Source organism: Gasterosteus aculeatus, chromosome 1 (genome assembly GCF_964276395.1).
Source record: "Gasterosteus aculeatus chromosome 1, fGasAcu3.hap1.1, whole genome shotgun sequence".
NCBI lineage: Eukaryota > Metazoa > Chordata > Actinopteri > Perciformes > Gasterosteidae > Gasterosteus > Gasterosteus aculeatus.
Genome location: NC_135688.1, coordinates 9884081 through 9906995, shown reverse-complemented (window position 1 = coordinate 9906995; position 22915 = coordinate 9884081). Strand labels below are relative to the sequence as shown.

General features: G+C 43.7%; 2 protein-coding genes across 2 annotated transcripts in view; both read right to left on the bottom strand.

Annotated features, from left to right (window-relative positions):
- dscaml1 (Down syndrome cell adhesion molecule like 1) overlaps positions 1–5576 on the bottom strand; it is a 77619-nt gene extending 72043 nt beyond the window's left edge. The window contains exon 1 of the mRNA XM_040177043.2: positions 5340–5576. Coding sequence (XP_040032977.2) covers positions 5340–5382 — 43 coding nt within the window. The 5' untranslated portion in view covers positions 5383–5576. The remainder of the gene's footprint in view (positions 1–5339) is intronic.
- Positions 5577–14975: 9399 nt separating this feature from the next.
- On the bottom strand, positions 14976–22858 carry fxyd6 (FXYD domain containing ion transport regulator 6). Its single transcript, XM_040181833.2, has 8 exons — positions 22550–22858; positions 19165–19218; positions 18644–18667; positions 17784–17819; positions 17584–17658; positions 17291–17327; positions 17126–17175; positions 14976–16248 (listed from the first exon to the last, which is right to left on the bottom strand). The coding sequence occupies exons 2-8, from the start codon at positions 19211–19213 to the stop codon at positions 16211–16213; spliced, it is 309 nt and encodes a 102-aa protein (XP_040037767.1). The 5' UTR covers positions 19214–19218; positions 22550–22858; the 3' UTR covers positions 14976–16210.
- Positions 22859–22915: the final 57 nt, after the last annotated feature.

Here is a 22915-nt window from a genome sequence, read left to right as displayed (position 1 = left end):
ACAAATTACGGCCTCAGGTGGAAAAGACCACCAAGACGAACCCGTGCTGTTTCAATCTATCAAAATCATCAGGAAGAATGAAAGTGTGACTGAATTGTTTAAAAAAATGGAAGCCACTTGGCATAACGAGTTCATGCTACCGCTGTTGGTCATGTTTGATATGTTCTAGACATGGAGCACTGTAATTTGTTTACGGAGTTCAATGGAGTCTCAACCTCAGATGAGGGGTGCAAATGGCACCGTGATGTAGTGGGCATCATCATGTAGCGTGGCCTCAGACAAATTAAGCAACCTTGAATCGTCCATGAAATTTAAATAAAATTTGCATATGACCACAGGGAAACTTCATAATCAACTCTAAACGTCTCATTCATAAAACGTGGCGCACAATAACCTTTCGCTCTTTATTTGGGCAACACTAACCTCGGACCGTTACCAGAGACCTTTTGTGGCCCCAGGCTCTCCTTCTCCAAATGAAGAAGGAGTAAAGGAGCAGCACTCATGTGATCGTGAACTCTATTTTGATTTCCTTCTTCAAGCCTGAATGCCTTGATTACAATAAAAAAAAGTCAAAGTTTATTGGGGTAAAACCCTCAGACTTTCCTGTCGGCTAAACCACCTAATCTTTGTTTATTTATTCCTTTTCCACATTTTCTTAACCTTCACGTTTCCTTTTAACTCAAATATTTCTCTGCAGTCCACCCCAAAAACATTTTCACTTTTTTCCGCAATGGGCATGAATGGAGTATGAATATGTATGCTGGAGAAGGAAGGATATTGCCTATGGTGAACCGCTATGCATAATGCAGCTTTTTCTGTCTCATCTACATTCATTCAGACACACACACACACACTGAGATTTATCACGTGCATAGAAAAACAGGGCTATAAATCCCACCTCTCCCACCCTCTCTCACTCGTTCTCTCCTTCAAACGCATACAAAGTCACATAAACACATTTCAGATTGCATATGCGTTTATAATAGCCAGTAGATGTTCTGTGGTGAAACATGTAGCACTACAGATAGCAGCACACAAAACACATTCAGGCCTAATAACAAATGAAGCATTGAACTCAGTGGCAATACAGTCGTTGCCGTGATGCGATTGAGATATGCATTGGAGTTGGATGAAAATGTGTCACTATAAAAGAAATCATTTATAGCATGGTGTACTTCCACTGGGACAAACACTGTACTGAACAAAGAAAAGAACTAGATGACATGATGAAGGGGTGTGAACACGCATGCACACACATATACACAGTAAACATACAAGGGAGAGGTGGTCGTGGTTAACAACCCATATATACAATGGATGCAGTGTCAGTAAAGTAGCATTTGGAAATCTGCATGTCCCACTTTAAAGGGATGGTTTCTGTTGTTGAAGTGAGTGTCAGATTTGTCGAGATGTGTTTTTCCCCTATTCTCCCTCGGAGACAGGGCCATCAATTGTTTGATAGTAAGCAGAACAGGAGAGAGGGAAGAATCGATTGTGAGATGTTAAAGTGAATTTGTTGCAATCGTTTGTCATTCAAGACACGACTATCAATCCTTCTCCGTGCGTAATGGAGAGGGCGGTCCACCGGACACGACTGTTGTGCGCAAAACCTGTTGAATGAGCGGTCCGAATCCAATTCTGTAAGTGACTGCGTAGTTCATTTACGATGTTTTGGGGGGGTTAAGATCTACGAATGCGTGATGGCAAACATTAGAGATGGTTGGGATCGTTCTTTGAGTGGTGTTGCGTGACAACGGAAATAGGCTAAAAGCCCGATTATCCCCCGTACCGAGTCCTTTCGCGCGCTGTTGTTCGCTTATCAAATCTTAGAAAAGAAAAAAAATTGTGACTGCAAAAGTAGAAAGACAACCCTTGCCACTTCTTACTTGCCGCAGAAGTGTGAGACAAGTTAACTTAAGATGAACTAAATCACTTCGAATTCGTGGGACGCGACGTCTCAAGCAAACATGCATATGCGCACCTTTCAAGCTGGCCAAAGTACAACTCTCCTTTTTACTCGTTTTCAATCAAACAATCCAAAACGTGGAATCGAACTATATGTCAAACACAACTCAGTAAAAGCAAAGCTCTGATATTTGGCTAGCGAGAGAGAGAGAGAAACAGAAAGAAAGGGACTAAAAAAAAAGAAAAAAAGAAACGTCGATGTTGTTGTCACACTCCTTCAATCAGCCGCTAAAGCCTCACTTCCCAAATCCAGACGCAACAGATCTGAGTGCATCGTCAGGGTGTAGCCTGGTCTGACTCATACCGCAATTACTGGGCTTCCCCCTCCAAGCACTTCTCCTGTCGGGAATCGGTTCTGCTTTCACAATGTTCACACAGGCCGCCGTCTGCCACGCCACAGTTCGGCGTCACAGGCGGGTCTGAGGGCCACTCAGGAGCCCCGCGTAAAGGGATGACAAAGTACGGGTGGTTTTAAACCAGATGAGATGTCCTGCTCTTCACACCTCGCGTGTGTTGAAATACTCTTGAGTGTCCACGTCGTTTTCTATCATCGAGGGGGGAAAATGAGCTGACATTAAATGCAATAAGTGGCATTTCATCGTATCAGATTGCTTTTGGATGGACACACGCACGCACGCACGCACGCACGCACACACACACACACACACACACACACACACACACACACACACACACACACACACACACACACACACACACACACACACTGGTTAAAATAAATGAATTAGCGAAACAAGGTGTTTGCTCTATTAAAAATTAAGTGGATACACAAGGGCCAAAGTGTTATACAAATGCGCAGGAACACTGGAACTATATTCAGTTTAATTCCGCGTGTGTGTTGCAGGAGGCTCTGTCGAGCGAAACTGGTTAAAACTGGAATCTCATTAATTGATGAAATAATTATAGCAACAGCTCTCACTCCATCTCGATCAATCCAATACTTGTTTTTCCCGGAACTTTATACAATTACTGATTGAAGCGCTTAAAATTCCACAGCAAAGAGACACGTCTGTTTATTTTTACTGATTAACAAATATTCTGTTCGCAGTAAACGTGTATTTTCTAGTTTCTCAGGCCATGTTCTGGCCCGTCGGGCCTTAAAGTAGATTCATACACACCCCTCGGCTGAGTTTGTCTCAATTGTATTTCCATAAAATGACAAGCAGCCTCCCAAATCATGACAAAGAAGAACGAGTGTATCCTCCCCCCTCCTCTCCCTCTATTTATCCATCTATCCATCTCCTCCTCCTCTCCGCACTCATGTGCAGGTGTGCTGATGTGCAGCCAAACCAAAGCAGCAAACTGTCAGTAATAACCTAATGAATGTCGAATTAATGACAGAAAAGGTATAGAGAAGAAGACAAAATTGTCTTAAAAACGTGCAATGGTGTGATCTGAAATGTATCATCCTTCTGATGAAGCCGATGAAAATAAGCAGACGTGTGTGCCATTCTAGGAGGCGCGGCCGGACTGGGAAAATACGCAGTACTAATGCATATGCATGTATGATAATAAACCCCGCTTCCGCCCTTAAAATTGAGTTTATCAAAAATTACACGTATCTGAAATTCATCGCAGCCACGACACAAAACAAATCACAGTATATTCGTGTGAAATTACTGGAGCATGGCGCTGAAAAACAACAGAAAATAGAAGTTTGTTTTCCACTGCGTTATCTACATCTCTCGCATTTCAAGCACTCTTTCCGCTCCAGTGGCTGTTTACCCCCCCGCCCCCCTTCAACACACGCACACACACACGCATACACACTCAGTACATCTCGTTCAGTCACGGGACAGGGCAACGTACAGTGCGTATAATCGAAATAGACCCTGTAATCCAATTACATACAACAAAAACAGCACCGAAGCCCCCACCGCAGCTGCAGCTTGGCAGAGGGCACTGCCAAGGCCAATGTTGGAGACAAGCGCCATGAAACACACGAGCTGCCCCCAATTATAAAGAAATGCTCACGTTATTTCAAATGTGTACACTGACAAGGTTCATAATCCGGCGTCTTCTCTTTTAGATCAGCGATTAAAGGAAAGTGAGGAATATAAAGTGTACAATAAAATATGTTTATCTTAAAACTAAGATGTAATGCTAAAATGTGTTCTCCACCGTGTGGTTTTTGCAAAGTGGAAGAAAGCCATTGTACCGAAGAAGCATCGCGAAGTGAATCACTCTTTTTCCATCTGCAGTATTTAAAGCGGAGCTAATCAGTAGTGAATCTGATGCCACAGAAAATGGTGGATGAATAATTAGGCACGATGACAACTGAGTCTGCATACAGCAACACTGCACAGCCTATTACAGAAAACAAACACATACATGGCCTCGTCTTTTAAATATCCAACTTATCTACAAATGACAGGCCAGCGCTCGATATCCCCCGCGTTAGTTCACACATCCCTCAGAAAATAGATAGATATATAGTCTATTAACCCCCAGGGGGAAATGTGTGATCAAATGTATTGACCCCTGTTGCCAGAGAGCCGCACGCAGGCTCACGCACGCAGGGCCAAACCGGTGCATGTGCACTATTTGAGTGCTTCGTCCCAAAAAATGGCTTAGAAAAATAATGATTTCCTCCATCTTCTACCCCCCGTCCCCACCTCTCCTCCTTCTACCTCCCTACAAGCACTCTCACATGCACACGCACTCACTCACTCACTCACGCACACACCAACATCTTGTGTTTTGCTGGGACAGGGCAGAGGAAGTCGGAAAAATATTAAACTACTTTTCCCACTTGGACTTTTGCAAGTGAACGGCCTGCAGCTGCGGCCAGCAGCAGCGCTCGAGGTCGCCCGCCGGCCGGCGCGCGCGCCCGCAGATCCTTATCAGCCTCTCCGCCGATTCAACAGCCTCCATATTCACGACACCTCCACGTACTCATCGTGCAAAATGCAAATGCCCTTTTCACTCTAAATAACGCTATGTGCACGTCTGATACCTATATGGCTTGGCTGCTCTTAGCCCGAATTAAGTTAATATTCATTTTTAGACTCGAGCTTTTTTTAATCGTTTTTAATCATATGATCAGCTAATCATGATGAGACGTTGAGGACACAGGATACATCCAAGCACTCGGCGAGGAGGAAAGCGACAGCTGACCAGGAAAAAAACATTTTAAAGCTTTAAGAAAAAGTTACCAGTCCTCTTGCCAAGGTGCTTTGGGGTTGGATTTGACATCTCTGACCCCTCCTTTGTGAATATATTTCAATAAAACATTACATATCCACCCGATTACATACTTAATACGCAGAGCGAACTTCGGCGTTGCACTGAGAGGAGGAGGAGGAGACGGCATGCAGACAAGAAACACTTGAAGACAAAGATTGTCAACCCACCTTCTTGCAAAGAATACAGCAGAAGTAAAGTTACAAGCCACATGCCATTAAAAGCAGTTATATTTCACAGGAATGTTGTGCAGTCCCCCGAGAAGAGTGCACGGCGCAGCGGTCGGCCAGGCGAGGCTGCGTGCTGGACTGGTTCTGCTGATACACCCCGGCGGTCTCTCCAGCCCTGGTCCCGCACTCTCCGGCGCCGAGAAACGAGCCGCGGAGAAAGTACCGCCTCTGCTCCCCGTTCCCTCCTCCCCTCGACGGGACAGGCTGCTGTCGCCCCACCCCCGGCATCCTAACGCAGCGCCGTGATGGATAGCTGATATGAACCAAACGGAAGACCGCACGCTGCCTCCCGCATTACGCGCGCTGGATATATGCTTTAATCCAACAGTTTAACGGAGTTCCAAAGACTAAATGCACCACCGTACATGTCATGTAAATGTTGTTTTCATATGTGGAAGTAACAAAAGGAACCGTTGGTGGAGGAAAACGCATGTGCGCATTCATCATGCAAATAAACTCCAGAATTTCCATAAACCAGTTGTCATAACCCAAGCACCCTTGCGCACAAATAATAAAAGTCAAATAAACAGAATGTGCACTTGTAAAGTGTTAAAGCACATGGGCATTAAGCAGTGTGCAGGGAACAAGCGCAGCATCAAGCTGCAGCCTCAACTTCAGGTGAACGTGCGCTGCGCTCCGTTCCCACAAACTTAAATCAATACATGACAATTCATAAAGAATAGGCGGCGTATCACCAATTAGCCTAACGTAAAAGTTGTGTGTATACGGTAATCAATATTCAATAAATTCATTAAATTTGACTCATCAATCATCTTCGATGGCCAGATTATTCCCTGTTCCAAAGCGTTTACCCTAACCCTTTAACTGTCACCTATTTTAAGCATTTAGAAAAACCCAAACATTCATATACATACTAATGTATCCTTAAAGAATATGTGAGTTAGTCTGACTGCAAACTACAACATTAGAAAAGAACAACATGTGCAGTCACGTTAGCACATAAACACCAGACTGAAGGGTTAACCGTTTTATATATTAAGTTATGTATCATAATATGGGTCTGTTCATATGCCGCAGTGAGAGTGGATGTCCCACCAGATGGAGTGTCAATACCACTGATTGATCTAAATCACTTTCCTATTTCACTTATACTGACCCACATGACCTCAGACATTCCTACAATGCTTAAAGCTGTCTCAGTCAGCTCTATCCTAGATAATCAACGCACAATAAATACCAACGCAAAGATGATTGTTGTTCGTCCATTTAAGACCGAGCACAAAATCTCTAATGGTTGTCCGTAGCACAACTCACACGACATCGAACACCTTCTAATTGACAGTTGCGTAACCAAATGTAGTCCTGATTGTGGATTTCAGCCAAGGCAAAGACAGGATGTGGCCTCTCTCACTCCCACTGAAGAGCCGCTGTGATGTGGCAGGCAAGGCAGCACTCTGCCTCCACTCTCCTGTTATGCAACAGGTGGATGCACACACCCCCACGCACCCTCTATATCGCTTTCAAACAGACCCACTAACCTGCACGTACAAAAACCACAGTACAACGAGGGCACGTGGTGTGCACAAAATCACCTCTGTGGCAAATACTGTACATCGAGATATGTGCTCAAAGATATATATACAGATGAACACTTTTCAGCTCTATGCAGAGTGCTGTATGGTGAGTGAGCCTCTGGTTTAGATACTTTCAGGGAATATAATCAGCTTCAAGTATCCTCTCCCAATGGCAAACTGGTCAGATAACAGCACCCAACACCATGACACTCGAACCAAGCTCCTCACACACAGAGGTCCTACCCTGCAGCAGTGCATCGTAACACTTGAAGGACTCACTCAAGACATCAAAAGGCAGCGGGGCAAGCTGGTTAAGGGGCAGATGTGAGTCAGCCTGACAGCACCAGACAGGTTGTACTGTAACGTCAGCTCGTGATCATCATGGAGCCTGACAGGCTGAGCCGGGCCAGCAAGGCCAGAGAAAAGGCAAGCAGCTCCCAGACAGCTAAAGCGTCCGTCTGTGAGGATGGGACCCAGGACAAGCTGCCACACACCACTAAAACGATCCGCGGTGCTATGTGACTCTCTGAAAATAGGTGAGTGTGGCAGTAGACGAAAAGAGAGCAAAGGGAGGGGGGGGGGGGTGTGAGGGGCAAACACAGAGAGAGTAAGAGGCGGATAATTTAATGTGGATGTTAATGTTACTGCTCAGACAATCAGAGCTCCCCCTCAGGGCCCGACTACATGCTAGGATCATATTAGCGCTAATGTATCCACTATTAATGCACAAAGGCAGCCCAATGAGACCCTAGCAACGACGTAGAAATCACTACAGGAAGGGGGCTCGTGGTGCTACTGCTTCACGCAAGGTCACAGGGATCAAAATGGGCGAGGGCAGTGAGCAGCACGGGTAGCGCCGACGCTGGGGCATCGCGACTGGACGAGTTGGACCAGGCAAATTGCTGCATGACGGATCAAACGGAGCCGTCGCGTTCCTTCAGAACCTCATCGAGGCAGTGCCAACAGATCGGAAACGCAGTCAACGCCGAGCGACGGGCTGCGGGACTCCTTCCCCTCAGTGGGGGCCGCCCGGCGAGCTCCGCATGCCAGCGTGGGAACGAGCCACTGCATTAGGCCAATATGAATCACACGCCACCGTGCCGCAGTGCATTAACGGGAAGGGGCCGAGCAACGGAGTGTGTTTGCCTTTAAACCAGGCACGCGCGATTGTTGTGGCAGATGTGTGAGAGTGTATCAGCAACTCGGAAGGGTGTGCGCGTCCGCGAACGTGCGTCTACATGGACGGCGAGGCGCAGGACACGCAAAGCCCAGGCTGCTCCACCGCCCCACAGTATGTGCATTTTTGCTACACACACACGAACATGAGACTTCAAGGGGCGCTAATTTATTCAAATGAGCTGGGGAGGATAACGAGAGGATGGGGTGAGGGGCGGAGGTGGCGTGTGGGGAGGTGGAGGGGGGATGGGGTTGGGGGGGGGGGGGCACCTTCTTCAACTGGAGGTTTGCCTCTGTGTTTTTTTCCTCCCCACTTTTTTTTCCACGTTGGCAAATGAGACTATTTGCATGGCTGAGAAGCAGCGGGGCAACGGAGACGGGGGGAGGAAGAGGATCCCATCTAGAAGAGAAAGAAAAAGAAATTGGAGATGAGGGTGAGATTCCAAAACAGACAGAGCGCCCGCAGACAAAAAAACGTACCGCGCCAGGGCGATACCACCACTTCCAAGATGGCTGCCGCTGGAGGCGTCCTCTGCGGGACCAACCGAGAGACCCGTCGCTCCCGCTCGGTAGTGGGTGACACACAAGCACACTTTCCGACTTTGATCGCGTGTTCATCGAGCATGACGAGCAGAGTGAAAGTTGAACAGCTGGGTAAAGGATTAACATCGATGATTTAAATTGGAATGTGTTTGAAGACGCAGTTCGATGAATATGGCGGTGCCTTGTAGAGATATTGATCAGAGATATCTGGTGACACCCAGTGGTCACAATTAAAGATGTTATCATTGTCAACTTACTGAATTCACTGCATGGACTGATATTTACATTTTAATTCGGGAAAACTATCTGATGACTCCAAATCAAAGGATCGGCCCCTGGATGAAAAAGGCCAAAAGTCTAGCCTGCCAAATTGAATTCTTTCTCTCTTACAAGATATTTCTACTTTTAATGAGTTACACATATAACTTGATACTTTTAGAGTATTTAGTAACTCTTGAATGAAATGAAAAAAAATGTCCAACAAAAGTTCGCTTTTTTCTTGAAAAGACGGGATTTACAAAACCAGTTGGGGAGCCAGTCAGCCCGGCTAACTCTGTTAGCACTAACAGGTGAATCCGCTCATGGTTGCTTTGTTATAGCTGGATTAATGCAACACTCCAGTTATTAATGTGCATATCCTTGTCAACACAACAAGCAGATCTCTTCATGCAAGTGTCTTAAAAATACTCAACATAATTTAGTAATATTCTGCGTGTAAAATATTACATTAAACTGTAGCGAGCTTTAGGACAACTTGTACAAATAAGCATAAAGCAACTATCGTTTACACGCAAATCTATTCACTCCTGGTCCGTTACATCACATCAAGGGAACAGTACACTGATGCGAGAGAGCTTGTGAGAGGCCGTTGTCAAATTTAGCTGAAGGGGCAGATTTTCCACCTTGACCCTCTGTGCTCAGATCTTATCTTCACTTTCCCACGGGTTAACACTCCTGTACCTTACTGCTTAACGTGTTTCACAGACAGCCACACACAAGCTCGCACACTACCAGGATGCACACGCAACGAAACTAATGGAAATAAACATTAAAATGGTGTTGTGATTGCTGCCATTTGAGGAAAGGCTTATTTAAGTGTTATATTCCTCAGTTTATGAACTTCATTCATAAGATGAGTCACAAACCAGGTGATTATAACTGATTTGTGAACACGCAGCGACCGAGGTCGGCCGGAGGGAACATTCATTTGAAGGACAACTCTGTGCATATTCTGTGCATATTCCATATGATAATTTTGTGTAGATCTCTCCTATTAGTCAATTCAAAAGATGGGACATCACTGCGGGCAAAGGGTCCAAAACAAAGACACAATAAACTCCTGTCTGAGTAGTGTTAGTTAAAACTACCTCAAATTTTTTTAAGCTACACATTCAGACCAGCTTTTGAATATGTACATGCAAGTACGAGGATCCAATGAGCTTTAGGCTGAGAATCAGGCGGTTTAGTGCAGAATTGTCGCAATGAATATAGATGATATAGCAAATGTAATTAAGTTAGGTTTATACTGAAACATACAGCAAGAATTCCGAGATAAAGGACATATCCCACAAAAACCCAATGTCTCGATCTCTTTGTTTCCCTCGGTCTCAGCAGATACCACCCGAGATGCTTATGGGAACGGTGGCTGACCACCACAGCCCGCATTTGTTTGCGTGTTGTTCTCCAAAAAGTTCTCGCGGCGGTGTGATGCTATCAGCCAGTGAACTGCGTGATGAATGGCTTCCCAACTGAAGCCCTTATGGAAAGCAGATGAGACCTGAGCCCTGAGGGATCCGACCGGTAAAACCGCCTTCTTCACTGCTGGCGGCTTCATGTGCTGACTTTCATAACAGCTTGGTCCTTCATGTTTCCCACTGATTCAGGGGGCTGAGTGGAGTGAGAGTGGAGTGAGTGAGTGTGTGTGTGTGGGGGGGGAGGGGGGGGTAGGAGGGCCTTGGGACTCACCCGGCTGACAGCTCCTGTCTCTGCCCGTAGCGACTTATTTATTCAGGGCTAATTAATCAGGTGCGGTTTTCTGGCGGTGTGATTAATGCGCTTTGTCAGGTGTGCAGCAGCGGCGGGAATACGCGCTGCCATGTGGCGCCGCCGCCGCTCGGCTTCGGCTCGCGGGACGTCCCGTTTCACGTAGTGAACGCACCTCCACGTGGGCCCTTTATGCCAACGACAAAAAACGCAACAACAATATCTGATGTGGTGGCCAGCTGCTTAGTTACAGCAGCTCATGTGACGGTGCCCTTTGAGTTTTGTTTTTATCTATGGTGTCATCTTTAGCCGCAAACTTTCTCGCACCGTTGTCTTAATGTAAAACCTCTGATGCACTGAACTCACGTTTCACCTACCGGTTTGTTTTCCACAGTATCTCGGCTCATTTGGTTCCCCTCTCTTCGGCCAGCAGGGTTCACTTCCCCGTCGGCCCGAGGAGGAGAAGTCGCGGGGCTTCTTCCTGTGCTCATGTTGGTTTATCGGCGCCACCTAGTGAGCGTTGTGGAGACTACAGGTCAAAGGGGCCGTATAACATCCGCTTTTAGCAGAGGAAGCGCTGAAATAGAGTTACTAAAATTAGGTGCAGTATTTGCTTAAATGCTTAGACAAGAAGAAGTCCCCTTGTGGCCTTGGGAAGCCCCTAACACGTGACTGAAATCTGAGGGAAGGAACGTGTGAGAACTTTCAACAAGGTGGATTTCTGAGACGAGTGGTTCCTCTTGTATCTATATTATGTTATCTGTACTTAAAAGTATTCCTATTTGTATTCAATATATGTCTATCTTACATTTACAGTTACATTTTTTATTGCATATTGGGTTTCATATAATGATTATATAGTATGTACTTTGACATTCTTGTGTTCTCATTTTATATTTTAAGCTTTATTTAGTGTAATTTGACTTGTCACCTGATTGGAGTTGCTAATGTTATTTTTTTTAGAGAAAATGTCCAAAATGAAGCTGTCAATCTGTCAATCTGTCAAAGTGTTATAGTTAATACGGAAGGGAGCATATTTATGAATTAATTTATCTTAAGTGTACATTTGCATTTTCCAATCCAGATGGTCCAGTAATTATGTCTAACATAGTAAACACGACAAGATTGAACACTTTATTAGTACAAAAGTCTCATGTCCTTACACACATAACAGCATTTTGGCACAGTGCAGCACTCTCCTTGGTTCCTGGCTGGTTCTGTGCAGTTTAAACATCTTCAACAGGTTTGGGCTGGAGAAGATACACAAGGCAATTTGGATTTCATTTGTTAATCATTTTTTGTTTTAGTTTTCAGTTCATATCAACTGTTAAAAATAGATTCTCACATTTAACCTAAAATGATCATTTTAATTGAATTATTTCCATAGCCAACAGGTGTCACTTTAGAGCTGGATTTAATTTCCCTTACCTTGGATTTGCCACAGCTGGTGATCTTGTTGCCTTTAGTTAGAAACAAGATTAAGAGGTTATTTTGTCCCAAAGATCACAACTATCGAGCTTTTCTTTCAACGAAGCTGCTCTGATAAAAATCCTGATTGAAACATAGTCGTAGGATTGGATCAATACATACAGTTTACCTCAAATCACTCAATGGAAATATGTTTAGTTGCATGTTTGTCTGTCCAGCAACATTCTGAATGATTTCAAGCCCCACAACACACACACACACACACACACACACACACACACACACACACACACAACTAAGGTCATATTCTCTGTCATACGCAGTTTTGTCTTCCGTCACTCTTCAAATTCCTGTTTGTGGCTGTTGCTCAGCTGTTGACTTACCTGCCAACAGAAGGATGGAAAGGAAAACAATGACCCCGGCGAAGACCAGACCGGCGACACGAAGTGTGTGGTAGTCTACACAGATACGTAGAACAATGTCAACACACGTCTTTCATTGTCTCTTTCCTGTGCTTTCCTTTGGACCTTTTTCATTTGTTCCTTCAATTTCTTCTCTTTTTAGAGCACTGGCAGAAGTTTAAAACGTTTATTTAAAACAATTTTATTCACTCAGACACACTTTGTCCACAGGTTGTAGTTACTTACCATATACAAAGTCTGCATCATAGTCGATTTCTGCACAGTAAAGAAACACAGTAAACATTTAGTAATTAAACCGAAACGTACAGTCGCTGCAGAGAAATATTCTGAAATCCTTTTTCTAACTCTTGATCATTAAATTGATCCAATTTGTAGTGATACTAACACATTACCAGGTGAATGGCTCGCTGTATAAATACATTATTGGTCCATTTCCTGCAGTGTTTTTTTTTTAACACAGACAGCAAGCTGTTTTAGTGTAGTTTTAGGTCGGGTGCAAATCAGCTTTAGAAGCACAAATGTTCCAACACATTAAAGCAATGTAATCTGTTATTAACGCCCACAAGCACCGGCTGATTTGGTGAACATTTGCTGTAGCAAAATGCTAAAATGAGAAAGTGAGGCTTCACTGTGAGGCTGCTGGACTCCGGCATGCCAATGTTACCCAGAGGGTTAAACATTCACAGGTAATAAGTCCACTGTGCTCTACCCGGGTACTTTTTTGTTTGTTGCTCAACTCTGAATCAGAAGAAGTCACTCATATAGTGTCATATTAAAGTGGCTCTTTCGCTTGTTTGTAGAAAAGCAGCAGCTCAGGCGCGGTGTAACGTACCTGGATGAGACATGATGCCTGGTCTGTTTGTATTTTCTTTTTCCAAAACTGAGGGGACATAATGCAGCAACAACAACAACAGTTAACAAAAGACAAGTGATGACAGCCGGTTGCAGCTGGTGGTCTCGGGGCGATTCAAATAATGACAATAAAAGTATTCACCATCAAATTTGGTATCTCAAATCTGTTGTTGGCGGTGAGGGATGTGTGTGTGTGTGTGTGTGTGTGTGTGTGTGTGTGTGTGTGTGTGTGTGTGTGTGTGGATTTGGTTTCAGTGTGCCTCCATTTAAATTAGATTTGAGTCTTGTGGAGGCTCGTTTAAACGGGCTTATTCACTTCAAATGAGATGCAGTTGAAAGCTTAGAAACTCTACGCGTCCTGATAAATTGCCTCCCTGGTTTACCCCACTACAGATTTAAGAGCAAAGTGATTGCGTTGCTCTTCACTAAGAACTTTAACAGGCTAATGCCGATATTGATCCTCGTTACACCCCCACTTCTCTCTGCAACCTTTACATGCACACACACACACATACACAAGCTTCTCGTTTGATCTACATCTCCTGACCTATAATCATTAACCTGCACAGATTAACAGACTAGAACTGTCACTTGCTGTCTCCTTTGAGTTGAAGCATGCCACTGTGAATGGTGGACCTCAGTGCTTTCATTCATTACGCGGCTGGGCCTTTTCTGGGCACCACTGCGCATAAGAGCATATCGGGACAGTTACTCATTGATATATTACAGCTCCAGTAACTATTAACCTTCAACCTTGCGCAGTTTTATAGAGGTTACAGGTGGGTAAAGAAAAAGCAGCCGTGATGACACCCACATAATACGGGAGAAATTAGACGCAATGATTTGGGCGGATAACCACACCACCCCTAATATGCAGTTATACATCAATGTTACTATATTTTTGTCCAATGAGTTGCAATTAACAAGACCAATGACAACAGAGAAATGTTCGTGCCAAGCCACTTCCACAACAAATAGTAATTGTAACTTGTGTGTTTTTATATTTTGTATCATTAAACAACGGAGAAAACATGGGAAGTTAAACCATGCACTGTGCGGATGACAATATCTGTTTGACATTAACAGTGTAATGATCTTTCTAGCAATTTACAGAAGATAAGATGCACACAACTGATTTATTTGTATGACAATCTACTTGAATTCATTATTCATTTCGAAATGAAGTTTTTACTTACATGAGCGGCCGACGACTCTGTATTTCTTCCGCCACGGTGTGTGTTGGTGTCCTCTGTGTCAGGAGTAGGTGCTCCCTTTCTAACAGATCCACCCTCCAACATACACACACACACACACACACACACACACACACACACACACACTTCACCTCTGGCTCTCCACGCCCACAGCCATATTTCAGTCTCACCGCTCATTTTCATGTTTACACAATCTCATAGTTTGTACTCTGATGCCAATAAATAGCGTATCAGCCAACCTTTGGAATCAGATATAGTGTTAAAGCACCAAGCAGCAGCTCATTATCTTGACGGACACTGATAGAAAATCATTAGATTGATTTTGAAGTGATGTTTTTCAGGCATAGAGACCCTCAGGAGATTTGAATAGAAAATGTTACTCCTACAGTCTGGTCTTCATCTAATTGAACACAAATGCACATCTTTTGAATTCTTAGACACTTTTATTTGTTTCTGCCAATAGCACAACAGGTGGCTACACAACAAGGCCTCATGCGTAAAATGACCATAGCATTTAAGTGTACAGCAGCTACCTTTAAAACACTCAGACTTCACAACAAAGATTGGTCATTTGTTCTCTCGCTAGGATTTAGCTCGCATTATTATTGTATTCTTGCACACACATAATGTCGATTTCACATATCACGCCTGTCGGAAGCATTTGCTCTCTTTCTCAGAAATGGGCTATATACTATATGGCCACTCAAAGCATAATGGCACCAGAGAGCCTCAGCAGAACATTTAATACACAAACCAAAAAAGAAAAATCTGAAAGCTGCACAGACTTAGTATAATTGCAGCTGCACTAGCGAGTGTGTGCACGGGAACTAATCATAGTCTGCTGGCGAGTAGGTAACCCTGACGCAGCCGGTGGCGGAGCGATGAAGTAGAGGTGTGGAGAGGAAGGCAGTGAGACAGCTGAGGCGAGAGCTCTCTCCGCTGTGGATGGTCAAACACTGCAGCGGAGGAGCTCACGCAGGTACCTGCAAACCGTTACTGTGCTCCGCCAGAGAACTGTGGCAGTTGAGATTGTCTTTGATAAGGCTGATCACATTAATATGTAGAGATACACTTGCACTTGTGATGTAAACACAATCATATGTACAGGATATGCACACATTATACCCACGTGTGAACACAAACAAACCATTTAATGGCATACCTAAATGAAGCATATTTAACAAGATGTTCTATAAGCTACCTGTATTTATATACTGTATCATGCTTACAGTATATTCATAAATGTTAGAAGCCAGTTGTGATAAACATTATCCAGGACGATTAACAAAATACAATGACATATTCTAAGACCTAAAGGCAATAAATATAAATACAAAACGAAGAACAGCAGACCACAGAACGTTAGAACTTCTTTTCAGGATTCAAAGACAATCTGGTGTTGAAGGTGCTACTGGCTAAGACAAAGAACCAGAGTGAGAGTCACAGCAAAGGCACAGGAACAGACGAGAGCACTGTGGGACTGGCATGGTCACAACGGCGCACAATGAGCTAATGGTTCGTGTCAGAGGCTCAACCTTTTTATAAATAACACATAGTACCCCTATTAACATGTATCTCCCCTTTTACAGCTCCATACAAGCACTTATAATAATCACCCATCATCATTTTGGACGGCAGCTCAGTCCGGGGGAGTCGCCTCAGTTCTCTGCTGGTGTCTCTTTTTCAGCAGCTGCAGCTGAAAGGTCGAGGACGAGCTTTTAAGCAAAATGAAACTTGCCCAAATATTTCTCTTATTGCTTTTCTTTCTTTTTCTCTTTCAGTCGATCACTAACATCCATGACTCAAAGGGCTGGGGACCTGCTACTAACTAAGAGTTGGTAATGCACACAATACTTAAGATTTCTTTCATACTGTTTGCCCCTAGGTGCATTTACTCAAAAAGAATCTGCTTTTATTTACAGTGTTATTGCTGCATTTATAGGAGCAAAACATCTGAATACTTATTTGTCTTTCTCCCAAATGTTGTTAATTTGAAATAATGAAATAATTTAAGAGTAATTAACTTTAAATAGTTAATGCAAATACTTTTGGATTGTTTTAATTCCCTCCATCTATTCAAATCTATTATCCTATTCTATTGCAATCTCAGAACCAATTGGTTCAAAAGTGTTGCATTGCATTTGAAAGTTTATTTCATTCAAAAACATAACAACTGGGAAGAAATAGGCCAACAAGGAGGGTTTTTTAAACAGCCCATGCTTGAAAATACCATTAAAGGGACAGTTCCAAAATTGAAAATTAGCTATATTTCCTCTGAGCTCTAAATCTAAGATCTAAATTGCTTTGTTGATGTCTATACCTAAATAAAGTGTATTTAAACTAAGCAGCTCAGCAGTCGTTTGAAGTTACGGATATTGTATGTTTCTTTCTCTCTCTCTCACACACACACACACACACACACACACGCACACACACGTGCAGTAAACATGTGCGGACACACGCACACAGAGCAAATGCCCGTCTTCCACCCCTGTGCAACGGGCACTCCTAAAGGGAAACTCAATTATGGATGTTTGTGTCGCGGTGGAGAGGAGCTGACATGTGCATCTTACCCTTGGGGACGATCAGATTCTCCTCCGGTTTCTCCTCGTCTCTGGGGGCCCTGAAGAGAGGATCCACAGGTTGTCATAGTAACCAAATCATGTTTGAAAAAGATGATGCTAAACCAAGGCCTTGTTCTTGTTTCTTTGCTCAGTCAGAAAGGGACTCTGACGTACCCGGGCTTCTGGTTGATACTGCAGCGGCATCGTCGACCTAGAAATCGGGTAATCACTGTTAACAATGGTTCACTCTTACCCAATGATAAAAACATAGATATTTATAAGCACTCTGCATTATATTATAGAATCATTTATACAAAATAAGATGACAGGATTATAACACAGTTTGGATGTAACGATTCACTCAATTACTGATACTTATCTTTAATTGTGTTATAACATTGAAATAATTTAAAATAAAGTGCATGCACACATAATAAAATGACATCCACACAGAGAGGTTGACTTACTAAGAATGAGAAGAATGCCCAGTGTGAACAGCACCACGGCCAATACTAATCCCCCAATCCGCAGGCTCTCATAGTCTGCACACAAAGTGGATGACGGATTGAGAAACAATTTAAATCAATGTGCCATTCATTGCAAAAAGTACATGTATGTGTAGCTACTGGCCGGTGGTTTCAGAAAATACAGATTTATCTAAACTTACCATAAACAAATTGGTCTTCAACTGTTTTCTTGTCATCTGCAAAAATTTAATAGAAACCACATATTTAGTTTTTTAGTAATGTACTTAAAAAACATACATTACTTTTTCTGTTGACATTTCACTAATCCCATGTTCCATTTTATGAGTAGTTTGACAACATCTACAACAACAAGACAACAATAAGTCTTACATTAAATGAAAGAATTAATGTAAGACTTATTTTTGGTGGCACATCTTGAGGTTGGAGGCAGTTTTGTTTCCGATAACATGAGGTTTGGGGGTAGCTTACCTCGGCCATAATATTATATCGCAATTGACCGTTAGCTTGCGTGTGTAGCCAGCTGAGCAATATTGTGGTATGGTAGAATATGAAATTATATAAATTATTAAATTATATAAATTGTTCATTTAAGCTTCATCCTCTCACGAGTGAAGGACATTGATTAAAGGAAAAGAGTGGACTGCTGCAGCTTTGTATCATTAACTAAGTCACTGACGTTGTAAACGTCCTGAACTCAATGTACCTCAACATGACTATTAATTTTTCCAATACTTGGTTGGCAATTAAGTTTGAAAAGGGATTCCTATCCTATTCCTATATTCCTAACACTACAAGTTCATACATATATTTGATGTACGAACACGGCTTCTTTATCGTCTCTCTTTCCTTCAAAACAACTACTCTGTTTCCTTCAGCAATGAATTTTGAGTCTATAAAAGAATCATTCCTGGGCTTAATCCATACATCTGACGGTTTGCTGAAGTGGAGTAATCCATAAAGAAGCGATTTTAATCTGGAAACCACTGTGACTGAACGAACTGTGTTTGACCCCGTTAGAGATGACATCAAGTGTACTCACCCTGCACAACGATCTCTGATAAAGCTGAGAGGCAGCGGAAAGAGGTGAGCGTTTGAGTCACAGAGTTGGAAGGAAAAGGTGGAAAGGACAAGAAGAAATGACTTTCACTTGCAAACTATTAGTGAGAAATACGTCAACGCTTTATCTTTCTCTACATCTTTGCTCCGTCTGACCTTACGCTTCGAGCATCACATCGTCTACCTCCATTGTGTGACTGCATCACGCGTGTATGTGTTTAAAATGTAATCATACACTTTCAGCAGACCTCACGCACGCACACACGCACACACACACACACACACACACACAGACACACACGCAGTCAGTGACACAGTAAACCCACACACGAAGCCCCGAAGCAGTAATTGATGTTTTTGCTACGAGCCCACACCCAGCGAGCGCCTCTTCCGTGTAACGTCACCGCCTCCCTGTGGGCTGCTGATACGTGCAAGCATGCGTGTTTGTCGGTCAGTTTGTGGGCGCTTGGGCGAGTTTGGGGCGGGGGGAGGGGGGGGACTTACCAGCCACACACACCAAGAGTGAGGAGAGGAAGAACAAAATAGTTTCCATGGCAACTGTTGACATAGAGTAATAATGAGGGAGGGCGAGAGGGAATGAAAGAGGGGTGAAAAAAAAGGGCGCAAGAGGTTTGTTTTAGTAAGCTTCACTACCCAGGAATCAGGAATCAGGTACATTTATTGCCAAATTAGGACATTAGACATCCAAGGAATTGGACATGGCGGTTAGTGCATCACATTGGACAGTGGAACAATGAGACAAAGGACAACAAGACTAATGACAAAGTGCAGGAAAAATGTTCAAAAATGCTCAAAATGTTGAATTCAAAACAACACGACACAGCACAGTGGCACACATTCAATATTATATATGTAAAAGAGACAGTACTGGCTATATCCAAAACCTGCAAACATGCTCCTTCTCCTGCCAGAGATGACTCTCTCCTCCCTGTGGACATAACACACAACCTTGGCCTATTTCCATGTAGGCTAGGAAATGCAACTGTGTTTCCTCCCAAATGTAAGGCAGTAGCCATTTCGACTAACTTATCTACAAAATGTGCCCTATTTCCCCTATTATATCTGCGAGTGGGAACTAAACTGTGATCAACATAAACAAAGGAAACAGTGGTGAGCAATTGCGTATTCATCATTAATGTTTTTTCTGAGGCATAAAGCAATATGATTGGTCTAATTCCCCACTTAAAGCTGAAGTATACAGCGGCCTTAGCAGGGAGTATTGAGAGTTATGGTTCAATGTAGGCAAAAGCAGATGGGTAACATGATTTGACAGCAATGTATTGATGAGGCCTGTCCAAGCTCAACAGTCAAATTATACTAAGTGACAAATCTGTGGAGAAAAAAAAAAGAATTCTCAGGTATCAAGGTATCAAGAGTCAGGGGGCTTTACTCCTCTTGTTTAGCAGCGTCACCTCGCCGCCTACGCGGCATGTGGCTCTGTCTCAGTGATAATTCTAGTTCTAGAGGACATTTAAAAGATTCCATTATTAGTCATTAGCAGAGTTACCAGGACAGCAATCCGCCCCAGTTGTGGTTTCTATGTCGGCGCATCGTATATTTAATTTGTGTCATCAAGCAACCGACTGATAACAAAGACAGTTGTGATATAGTGTGGCACAACATCACAGCAGAGAAACCAAAGGCCTTTGGCCTCCATTAGGGTTGAAAAGACCTTTAATATTTCCGGGTTGTTTTGCATGAGATCGGTCACTTTGCACCATCGTGAGCAGCCCAGCGCACTGGAGCAGATTGGTCGCTGTGGTGAAGTGAAGGATAAGCTGTTTAGCTATATTTGAATTTTAAATCATTTCTATTTCTGTTAGGACATTTTTATCTCTTTGTGTCTTACTCATCCTTAAAAAAAGTAGGCCACTTGGAAAGGCTGAGGGGAATTGAGGTGGCTGAAACCTACCACAAACCCTTAGACACTACTGACCCAAAACGGTTCCACATTTGCAGTATTGATCTTCGATAACCAGATTTTTTTTATCTTCTCCTTATTATGTTTTATATTTGTCAAGACGTAAAGTAAATAAAGACAATAAGGAGATCACAGTAAACAATAATGGTGTTTGGCACCACGGGCAGTGCCAAATGTTTCGAGCTGCTTTCCAATAGCAGCCTTTCTCTCCATCGGTATGTCACCTGAGCAGTTGACACTCCAGTTTCCTTTGACTGCTCTATTGTTGAGCAAATATGCAGTTTCACAGCCCCCCCCCCCCCCCCCCCCCCCCCCACTCCCTTTGTCTGCGAGAGGCACAACAAGAAATGGGCGGCCAGGGTGACTGTCCATGTTCAGGCTGCTTCCTGTGATGTATGGACAGGCAACAGGCCGGCTGAGAGACGCCCGGATGGAAGACGGAACACGGAGGGACAGAAAGTGTCTGGCGAGGGCAGACAAAGGGCCAGAAGAAAGGCACCCTGTTGCATGACAGTCGCATGGCCTGTATGAAATACACAGCATTAAAAATGAAGGTCAAGGAAAGCTGGCGAGGCAAAGGTGATGCAGGAAAGGAAGAAAGAGGGGACCGAGCGACGAGATGACACAACCAAAAGCAAATGAGAAAATAAAAGTGGCACCGGAAATCAACATATCAACAAAACCTTTCACCTCTTACTAGGTTAGGAAATGTGTCTCAGACAAGGTTAAGTTCAGCGATACAGACGAACATCTAAAATGGAGCTGCTTTAATGACTTTATGGAGAAAAGTTGTCAAGGTCACACCGCACAACCCACGTAACCCGCATTACCTTTGTGAAACCTGTCCCTCCCCCCCGACATCTTTCGCAATAACGACCTTGCATCACCATGACAACAATGTGCATCGTTACGTAGTGTCCACTAATCCCCATGGTAACAGTCTGCACCTGAAAATATTCTCGCACCGATGGAGAAATGCTGGCGCGAGTTTGCACGTGAACCGGAGCGCAGGGCGTAACCACGGATCCTTCCAATCTGCCCCCCCCCCCAAAAAATATACAGCAGACAATATGTAAAATATATGTCTCCTATGAAACGTTTGTTAAGCGAAACGCACAGGGGCTCTCTGGGTGCCCCCCGTCGACCCCCCAATGTCTAAACGGTTACACCCTTGGGCGTGGCACACAGTTTTTAATTCACAATTCACACGTTTCCACTCGGTTGCGTGGTTAAATTAATCTCGTTTGTTTTTTGTTTTTTTTTGTTCGACGCCCGTTTAATTCTGTGTTCCGCTCCGACAACAACAAACTCAACATGGCAGCGCTGTATCCTCGTCATTACATGTCATGGAAAAAAAGAGAATGGTCACAGTGGCACTTTAATTCAACACCCGATTGGTGACGTCCGCGCGTATTGATCCACCGGTGCGTCGTTCAACCTGTGGATCACCCGACGGAGCGGAGAAAAACAATGAGCCTTTCATTTTCTATCTGTAGCCGGCAGAGCCACCGCGCAAAACACACGATATATATTTTATTTATTTTTTTATTTTTTATTAATTGACAGTTACGAGGCTGGCAATCAGAGAAAGTCAATCGGCCACCTTCCTTTTTGTGGCTTGTTTTTTGGCCACGCAACAAGGTTACAGTGATCGGTGGCCGCAGACCCTCCCTCGTTCTATTTTCCATGATAAACAAGGAGCTGGGAAACTGAGGAGCCCGCGGATCACGTCCATGGGCGTGTAGGAACAAATACGTGCGCCTAAATATGGCAAATTGACTGATGATGGCGATTCATTTCAAATCCCAACCTACAAATGACACGATTTATCTGCATCGGACTAAGTGCTCGAAACCAGCTCCATTATTCAACATCGTTATCATTAAAATGTGCGTCGTCTTTAGTGGCACCTGATGAATCGCAATGAGAACTAAGAAATCAACTTACCGCTTGTTGGTCCAGGTCAACACACCTCTATCCAAGCTAAAACAAAACAAAAAATCAGACAGCTTGTGTCACAAGGCTGTTTTCAAATATGATCATCTGTCAATATGTGCACTGCTCACGTCGACTTGGACCTGGAAAAATAGATGATGGATAACAATGTGACTCCTGAAGGGAGTGACTTCTTATTCGATGCTTCGCTCTCTCTCTCTCTCTCTCTCTCTCTCTCTCTCTCTCTCTCTCTCTCTCTCTCTCTGTTCCCCCCTCTCTCTTTCTCTCTCTCTATCCCCCTCTCTCCCTCACTCTCTCTTTAGCGTCATACACCCCAAGCATTGATTGTGTGATTGACAGATGTTGATGGATTAACTC